The sequence below is a fragment of the Sminthopsis crassicaudata genome, chromosome 3 (assembly GCF_048593235.1).
Source record: "Sminthopsis crassicaudata isolate SCR6 chromosome 3, ASM4859323v1, whole genome shotgun sequence".
Taxonomy (NCBI): Eukaryota; Metazoa; Chordata; class Mammalia; order Dasyuromorphia; family Dasyuridae; genus Sminthopsis; species Sminthopsis crassicaudata.
Window position 1 is genome coordinate 632007124 of NC_133619.1, and position 9556 is coordinate 632016679.

A 9556-nucleotide genomic window follows, 5' to 3' on the forward strand; every position below is an offset into this window, starting at 1 on the left:
AAAGAGGGAAGGAAGAAAGGAGGGAGGTGAGAGGGGGAAGGAGATAAAGAGGAAGAAATTGTTTATTGTTGTTGGTTCTTCATTTTCAAAGAGGACCATGAATCAAAAAGGCAACGCCATGACTTGTAAGTGAATTAGATTTAAGTGAAGGAGGACTGTGCAAAGTCACTAGCTTCCCTCTCTCCTCTGGAACCATCTTGTTCAATGACAAAATGTAGATCAGGATGACTGAAGATGGTCCTAAAAGATAGATTAAAGATAAATAGATAAACATATGTGTGTTTATATATATTTATGTATGTATAGGAATATATAAATATATGCATATATTTGCAAACAAATATATATACCAAGGGTTCTTAAACTACGGCCCATGGGCCAGATGTGGGATGCTGAGGACGTTTATTTGGCCCACAGAGTTATGGCATATATTAAAAACATTTAGGATTACTTATATAAAGTATATATTAAAAACCCTTTAGGATTACATATATAAAATTATATATTAAAAAAAACCTTTAGAGTTATAAAAACAAAAACAAAAGTCTGCACCTTGGCATTTAAAGTACTCTACAATATGAATCCCACTGACCTTTCAGGAATTTCTATTTCATCTTCATCTTCTTCCTAGTTTAGCCAACCTGGTCTGTTCCTTGAGCTTGATTTTGCATCTCCCACCTCCATGCCTTTGTTCCATGACTAGAACATACTCCTTCCTTGCTTCCACTGATCAAAATCCCTGCCTTCCTTCAGGGTTCAGTTTAGCATTGTCTAAATTGCTCTACAAATATTATCTATCTCATTTAATCTCCACAACCACAACCTTGGAAGGAAAGCATCATTTTGATTCCTTTTACAAAACTGAGACAGACAGTGATTTTTCTCATATCTATTAAGCGTCTGTCCTTACATTTGAATTCAAGTCTAGCCCAGCACTCTCTCCATTGCATCACTTTTCTGTCTCCTCTATATCTGGGGCAAAGCAGGAAAAGTCCAATCCTTCTTCCACATGACTTCATATTCTAGAAAACACCTGGACAGGCACTGAGGATAGAAGAGGCAAAAGGTAGTCCCTTCATCAAGGAAAGAGACAGAGACACACAGAGAGAGACAGGTAGAGAGAGACAGTCCCCCTCAAGTTTGTTCTTTTCTAGGCTAAACATGCCCTTATATGACATAGCTATAAGGTCCTTCAGCATCCTGGTTATCTTCCTATAATTACATTCCTTAAACAAACTATAATACTGAGAACTGAACAAAATATTCCAAGAAAGAACTGTTGTTGAATTGAATTGGACAATATCTTTGATGTTGTGACAAATAAGTTAGGACTTCTACTTTCCAATAAATGTTCTCCATTTTCCTAGTAGTCCCCTAGAATGCCAAGCACTTATTCTCCCAAGATTTCTATTACTCTTACCATCATAGGTACCTGGAAAGGGATTCCTAGTCCAATCCTCTCTAATTAAAGGTGAGTTACAGAGATCACACAGATAAATCCTGCCTGAGAGAGGCAGGATGCAAACCCAGGTTTGCTGACCTTTAACTTAATGATTTCTCAGCTGTGTCACACTGCATCTTATATAATCAAATATGGTTGGATTTTTAATTTTTAGGGATAGTGAGGTACTTTTAAAGAAACATAGTTTTCCATGTATAAGACTACCTGCCATCTAGGGGAGGCGGGGGAGGGAAGGAGGGGAAAAGTGGGAACATAAATTTTTGCAAGGATTAATGTTTTGTTTTGTTTTTTCCTGAGGCTGGGGTTAAGTGACTTGCCCAGGGTCACACAGTTAGGAAGTGTTAAGTGTCTAGAACCAAATTTGAACTCGGGTCCTCCTGAATTCAAGGCTGGTACTCTATCCACTGCGCCACCTAGCTGCCCCTGCAAGGGTCAATCCTTTTTTTTTTTTTTTTGATGGTATACTTATTTTATTTTATTTTATTATTTTTTTTATTTTTTTTATTATATATATATATATATTTATAATATTATCTCTTGTATTCATTTTTCCAAATTACTCCCCCTCCCTCTATTCCCTCCCCCCGATGACAGGCAATCCCATACATTTTACATGTGTTACAATATAGTCTAGGTACAATACATGTGTGTGTGAATATCATTTTCTTGTTGCACAATAAACATTAGAATCCGAAGGTACATGCAACCTGGGCAGACAGATATTAGTGCTAACAATTTACATTCACTTCTGCAAGGGTCAATCCTGAAAAATTACCCATGCATATGTTTTGTCAATAAAAAGCTATAATATATATAATTTTTTAATTTGTGGGGAAAAAGTATACAATAAATTTTAAATATTACTTTTTAAAAAAAGAAACCCAGTTTTCCAAAGGATGTCGAATTTCAAACTGATTTAAAATGGAGCAAATTCTATATTTTGTTTCTAGGATAAAGTTCCCAAATTAAGTTAAATTAATTACCTTGCAAAATGTTCAAACAGAGTATGTCTACATGATTTATTTGTTCATTTCTACTCTGTTCAGATAGCATATTAGTATAATACCCATGGGGTCTTTAGTTTAAACCTTATCCAACCATCTCATTTCTCAGATCAAAAAACTGAGACCCAAATAAGAGAAGTAATTTGCCTAAGATCTCACAGATCATAAAGAAAGCTTTTTTACTCTTTTTTAGAGCTGCCATTTGTTTCACTGTAATACCCCGCCTCCTACCTATCAAGGGTTGCTTGCTTTTATTTCTTATTGTATATGTCTACTTCATTTGGGGTTTTATGGAGAATAATCATATTCTTTAACTAGATTTGAACAGGGAAAGCTAAGGTGGTTAGGACAGCCTTTCGAACCTGCAGGATTTGGGGAGATAAGAGCCCCGCCGTGCCAAATTCTTCTTCCCCTCCTCCTTGCCTCCTTCCACCCTCACAGCCCATTTGCCCTTGCTGAGAAGGACTGAGTCTTAGTGGAGTTTCTCTTTGGCAGTTCACACATTCTCTCTAGGTTGAAGAAAGCACAATCCGCTTGTTAGGAGTAATGAAAAATCCATTAGTGCACCGAGGGTCCAGGCTGCTTTCCTTGCTGACCTTCATGAACAAGCATTTGGCTTTTGGGAGGTGAGAAGCACAGAGAGGAGTATTAGCCCAAAGCCAATAAACAGCCTGGCCTGGATTAATGGGGACCTAGAATGGTCCCCCGTCCCTTCCTCTTCTGAAACCTTGAGAACTAAGCATCTTCTTTCTGCAACCTACTTTCCTCCTCTGCAAGGTCCTCCCTCCCCTTGCTTTCTGCCTGAGTTTTGACTGTCAATTATGGGAAACACACTTTAATGTTTTGGAACCAGTTTCATGTTGCTTAGGCTGTAAAAACAAATGAGTCAGCATTAATGTTGTAGGATGCTTTTCTAATAGTGAATTTTTAGATTAACCCAGGCAACAGACACGTCTGTTCCCTGTTATAACAACCACTAATGAACAGGTGTTAAGGGAGATTGGAGCAAAGGTTAGTATATTTTTCTTCATGGGGGAGGCATTATTTCCAGAGGAAGCTCTGTGCCCCAGAGAATAAATACCATTGTTGGACCCTGAATCATTGTTGGGAGAGAAATAATTCAATGGGACCTACAGCAGGACAGCTAGAAGGAAATTACCATCTGATCAGGGGTAGTCTTATCCATCAATCAAAAAGCATTTATTAAGGGCCTATTTTGCTAGCCACTATGCTAAGCTATGAAGATAGAAAGAGAAAAACTAATGGATCCCTGTCTTCAGAGAACTTGCCTTCTATTGGGGAAACCAATATAAAATCACAGGCTCCTGTGCAGGAACCTTAGAAACTATCTAGTCCAAATCCCTAATTTTACAAGGAGGTAAACTGAGGCCAGTGGATGTAAGGCAACTTGCCAAAGATCACACATAGTAAGCATCAATGGTGGGATTTGAATGGAGTTTCTCTAAGTCTAAAGCAAGGCTCTTTCTATAGGTTGGACCTTTAATGATTTCTATAGGGTTTTAAGTACCAAATGAAGGAGTTTATATTATATATTAGGGGCCACTGGAGTTTATTGAATAGGGGAGTGATCAGACTTTTACTTAAGAATATCACTTAGCTGTGTGAAGGCAGGATTGGAAAGAAGCAGAATTGCAAACTATTAAGTAACTACATAGGATAATGTTCCAAAACATTAATAGAAAGAGATATGCAAGGGAAAATATCTCAAGCTCAACAAATTGGCAGAGATTTTTTTTTAGCATAAATTTTTTAAAATAATTTTTTATTATATTTTTTATAATATTATCCCTTGTATTCATTTTTCCAAATTATCCCCCCCCTCCCTCAACTCCCTCCCCCCGATGACAGGCAATCCCATACATTTTACTTGTGTTACAATATAACCTAGATACAATACATGTGTGTAAATACCATTTTCTTGTTGCACAATAAGCATTAGATTCCGAAGGTACATGTAACCTGGGTAGATAGACAGTAGTGCTAACAATTTTGACGTGTTAAGTGTCAGAGGCCAGATTTGAACTCAGGTCCTTCTGACTTCAGGGCTGGTCCACTGTGCCACCTAGCTGCCCCTAAATTGGCAGAGATTTTTAAAAATTATGGAAGCCATCAATGTTGGAAAGACTATGGGCAGATGGGTATACTGCTTATCAATTTTTCATTTGCCCCATAGATGAAGGGAAAAGAGGAAATAAGATTTATTAAGTGCCTACTATGATCCAGGCTTTCTAAATATTATCCCATTTGATGCTTTGAAGGGATAGATGACACATTGAATTACATTGTATATTTTGTCAAATTTAGTCTTTTTATTCAATATGTTTGCCTAATTGTTTTTCTTTACACAAGGGAAGAGTCAGTGGGAAGTGATGAGTGAATTACGATAGAAACACAACAGATAGTAATAATAATAAAAAAACCTTAGGTTTTTATGACACTTTGGGAATAGATGATTTCTAAGAGGCTTTGGCACTAAATTAGCTTGACACTAAATTGTGGAATATCGCAGTTGGAGCCTTAGAGGCCATCTAGTCCCAATGGCATCTCACATGATCCCTTTTCCAACATACTTGACAGATGTTCGTCTAGCCTTGGCTTTTTAAAATCCCCCAAGAATGGAAAAGGTATTGCTTCTCTAGGCAGTCTATTACACTTTGGGATTTTTCTAAAATCAAGAAAGATCTTCCTCATATGAAGTCTAAATTTGCTTCTCTATAACTTCCACCTCCTAGTTCTTAGCATTTGAGTCAAACAAGTCGGATCCCTCTTACACATGGCAATCTTTCACAAATTTTTGAGAGAGCCATCACATTCACCTCCATTTCTCTTCTCCAGGCTAAACTACCCTTGTTCCTTCAGTCAGTCCTAATATGGTATATGTCTCTAGTCCAGTCATTATTCTGGTTCTCCTCATCCCTCCATCTTTTTAATGTTGATAAAATATCCATCCAGTCAATGCAATGACCCAAGGTGAAATACCCTGCTGGAGAGATGAAGCGCTAAAAATGTAGGAAGAGACATAAATCTTCAGACATGTCCAGTGGGGAAATTTGTTTTCCTCAACTGTGGTTGTTTGTTATAGGATCTTTATTTTCCCTTTAAAAATAACTATGCAGGATAGGCAAATGGTGCAATGGATAGAGCACCAGCTCTGGAGTCAGGAGGTCCTGAGTTCAAATATGACCTCAGACAGTTAACGCTTCTTAGCTTGTGATACTAGTCAAGTCACTTAACCCAATTGCCTTAGAAAAAGTCCCCAAGGTAATCACGCAACATGGCTAATATAAAATGTGTTTTTCAGGACTTCACATGTATAATAGGTAACATTGCTTGGCTTCTCACTAAGTGGGAAAGGAACTAGAGGGAGAAAGAGAATTTGAAGCTCAAAATAAAAAAAAAAATATGAATGAAAAAAAGTTCAGTTGGAGGAAATAAGAAACTGAGTTCATTAATTAGACATTTAGACATATTCAAGTCTTTGTGACCCAATTTGGGGCTTTCTTTGGAAAAGGTACAGAACAGTTTGCCATTCTCTGGTTCATTTTATAGTAACTGAGACAAATAGGATAAAGTAACTTGCCCAGGGTCCTACAGCTAGCCAGTATTTGTGACCAGATTTGAACTCAGGTCTTTTTGACCCCAAGCCTGGTGCTTTATCCACTGCACCACCTAGTTGTGATTAAGATAATCAATAATAATAAAAATAAAATGATGATTTGGGAGAAAATAATAACTATTCATATAAAACTGAACACAGTATTCTAGATGCACTTAAACTAGAGAAGAAGACTATGACACCCTTCTTCGTGAATACTGTCCTTTTCTTATAATCTAAGCTAGAAGCCCATTAGCTTTCTTGGCCACCATATTATATTGTTGACTCATATTATATTGACTAAATCCTCCAGATCTTTCCTGTGATACTATGACCCAAGTCCACATCCAAAGCTCAATGCATCTCAATCTAAGATGTGCTTTAATAGGATTAGACAATATCTTATCCATCCTTCAAACTCTGGACCAAGGCATCTAAACTAAAGGCAAATTCTTTTCCAGAAAGCACAGGAGTGGTGGTAATAGGAAAATAGAATAGTGGAACAGACTCTGAAGATAAAAGACTTGGACTCATTCCCTGCGTCACCATGGGCAAGCCCCTGGACCTCCAAGGTTCTTATTGTCATCTACTGTTTTCATAGATTAAGAACTTCAAGGTCCATTCCACATCATCCAGTTCAATTTGCCTAAAAATTCTCCTATTCTCCTCAACTCATTCTATTAAATTCAACCAGTGCTTATGCTGGATGGACACTCAGAAGGATGGAAAGATGAATAAAAAACTAAAACCAAAAAGAGAATTGTGTTCAGTTTGGGGCAGCCCATTTTAGCAAGGACAGCTAAGCGCTCAAGGCACTTGAGTCTGGAATCAGGAAAATTGATCTTCCTGAGTTCAAATCTGACCTCAGACACTTAACTAGCTGTATGACCTTGAGCAAGTTCCTTAATCCTGTTTACCTCAGTTTCCTCATCTGTAATTGCAGTATCTTTGCCATCTAAACACCAACTAGGATCACAAAGAGTTGGACACAACTTGAAATGATGGAACTGATGAGTGGAGAGTAGCCAGAAGAGGGCAAGATAAATAATGGGCTTTTGAGTTCATTCCACATGAGTAAAAGGGAATGTTTAGCCTTAAGGAGGAAAAGTTTAAATTGTAGGAAGGTGGAGTTGTTTTTTTGAAGACTCACCATAGGAAAGAGACTTATTCTGCCTGGTTCAGAGGCCAGAACTAGAAGTAATTGGGGGGGTAGAGGATGGGAAGAGGCAGAATTCTAACTAGGCAAAATTATATTTGAGGTTAGGAAAAAACCTGTCTAAAAAAAGAGAAACTGGAAACTTTCCTGAACTGGAATGAGCCATTTTAGGAGGAATGCGAAGTAGAAAGGATTTTTCTTCAGCTCCATGTCAGAACAGTTGGTCTTGGAGTTTCCTTCCAATTCCGAGTGTCTATAATTCTTAAGGTCCTTTTGGTTGTTAAATAATAGGGAGATAATCTATGTGCCCCTGTTTCTATCTCTGTTCAGGCAGCAGCTGAAGAAGGAAATGCCCTAGGGAAGGATCAGTGCCCAGAGAAGGCTCTTGGCTATTACACCCTGGCTGTCCTGGCCAGCAATGGGAACCCTAGATACCTCCGGCTGAGGGCGGCCTGCCTGTCCCACCTGCAGGACTTCAGTCGGGCCCTCAGGGACTTGGACAAAGTGATCCAGAAGCACACAGCCAGTGACCTTCAGACACAAGTGGAAGATTTTTGCTCTAGAGGCCAAATGTTTCTGGGCCTCAGAGACGAGGCTAGTGCCGTGGAAGAGTTCATCCGAGCCTTCCAGCTCTCTCCATCCCTGGCTCTGCGTAGTGTGTCTGCTCAGCCAGGACCCAAACACCTAGCCCAAATGTTTCACGTGGCAGGTCAGCACTGCTTAGAGGAACAGCGCTATGAGGATTCTTGGAAGGTGATCGAGTATGGCCTCCTTCTAGATGAAAACAGCAGCGATTTAAAGAAGCTTCGAGGCAGGCTCAAGAGAGAAATCTCATGGGGCTGCAGTATTCACTGACCTGCAGAAAAAGAGAGGCCTTTAAAAGCTAACCCCTCCACTTCTCCCTGGGTAGTATCCATCCTCCTTTGTTTAGGGAGGGCAGGGGAAAGTGGTCCTTTAACATGAGACTTAATCACAGTGGCTGTCCATTTTTTCTGTTATTCTCCTGACAAACTGTCAACTACTTTTTAGAGGAGAAAATTGAGATATCCAAAATTAGCCTAAATAATAATAATAAAAGCTATCATTTACATTGCACTTTAAGACTTGTGATGCACTTTCCTTACGTAACCTCATTTGATTATTGTAACAACCTTTTGAGGTAGATGCTTTCACATGAACTTCATTTTTCTTTTTTTTTTTTTTTAATTAAAGCTTTTTATTTGCAAAACATATTCATGGGTAATTTTTCAGCATTCACACTTGTAAAGCCTTCTGTTCCAAATTTTCCCCTCCTTCCTCACCACCTCCTCCCTTAGATGGCAGGTAGTCCAATACATATTAAATATGTTAAAATATATCTTAAATCAAAAATATATCCATATTAATACAGTTATCTTGCTGCACAAGAAAAATCAAATCAAGAAGAAAGAAAAAACTGGGAAAGAAAACAAGATGCAAGCAAACAACAAGAGAAAGAGTGAGAATGCTATAAATTGTGGTTCACCCTCAGTACTTAACAGTCCTTTCTCTGGGGGTAGAAGGATGATCTTCATTTTTCAGAGGAGGAAACTAGTCTAAGAAAGGTTAAATGATTTGCCCAGGATTAATCATATGGCTGGTAAATGTCGGAGACAAAATCCAAATTCAATTCTTCCTGACTTTAAGACCAATACTTGATCTACTTTCCTACCTAGTTGGAAAGACAAAAATTAAATAAAATATAGTTGCTGCGCTCCTGGGATTTATAATAAATTAAGAGCTAGTACATGACACATAGTAGGTGCTTAATAAAACATATTCAACGGGACAGCTAGATGTTGTAGACTGCAGGGGTTCTCAAACTAAGGCCCCTGGCCCAGATGCGGCCTGCTGAGGATGTTTATGCTGCCCACCGGGTTATGGCAAATGGGCTGAGGGGCGGAGACAGTATCAGGTTTTGTTTTAACTATAGTCCGGTCCTCCAATAGTCTGAGGGACATTGAACTGGCCCCCTATTTAAAAAGTTTGAGGACCACTGTATGTAGAGGTATAGAGCATCAACCCTGGAGTCAGGAAGACTGGAGTTCAAATCTGGCCTCTGACACTTAACACTTCCTAGCTGTGTGACTCTGGGAAAGTCATTTAACCCCAATTGCCTGCAAAAAGACAACAAACAATATATTCACTGGCTGACTAACTCATAGATATATTTGTTACAAGATTGTTCCCTACACTCAGTGTGGAATGGAGGGGGTGGGGAAGGAAGTTTTAACATTTTAAATAAATACACAGTAGAGGTATAAAGTAACTTGCTCCTTTGACTTAAGCCGTAAAGTTAG

At 38.6% G+C, this 9556-nt stretch overlaps 1 protein-coding gene across 3 annotated transcripts in view; it reads left to right on the forward strand.

The window, feature by feature from the left end:
• Nucleotides 1-8331, forward strand: part of TTC34 (tetratricopeptide repeat domain 34) — an 85369-nt gene extending 77038 nt beyond the window's left edge. For all 3 annotated transcript variants that reach the window (XM_074306488.1, XM_074306486.1, XM_074306487.1), the window contains one exon: nt 7569-8331. In XM_074306488.1, the coding sequence (XP_074162589.1) occupies nt 7569-8093 (525 nt within the window). In that variant the 3' untranslated portion in view covers nt 8094-8331. The remainder of the gene's footprint in view (nt 1-7568) is intronic.
• The last annotated feature ends 1225 nt before the right edge of the window (nt 8332-9556 follow it).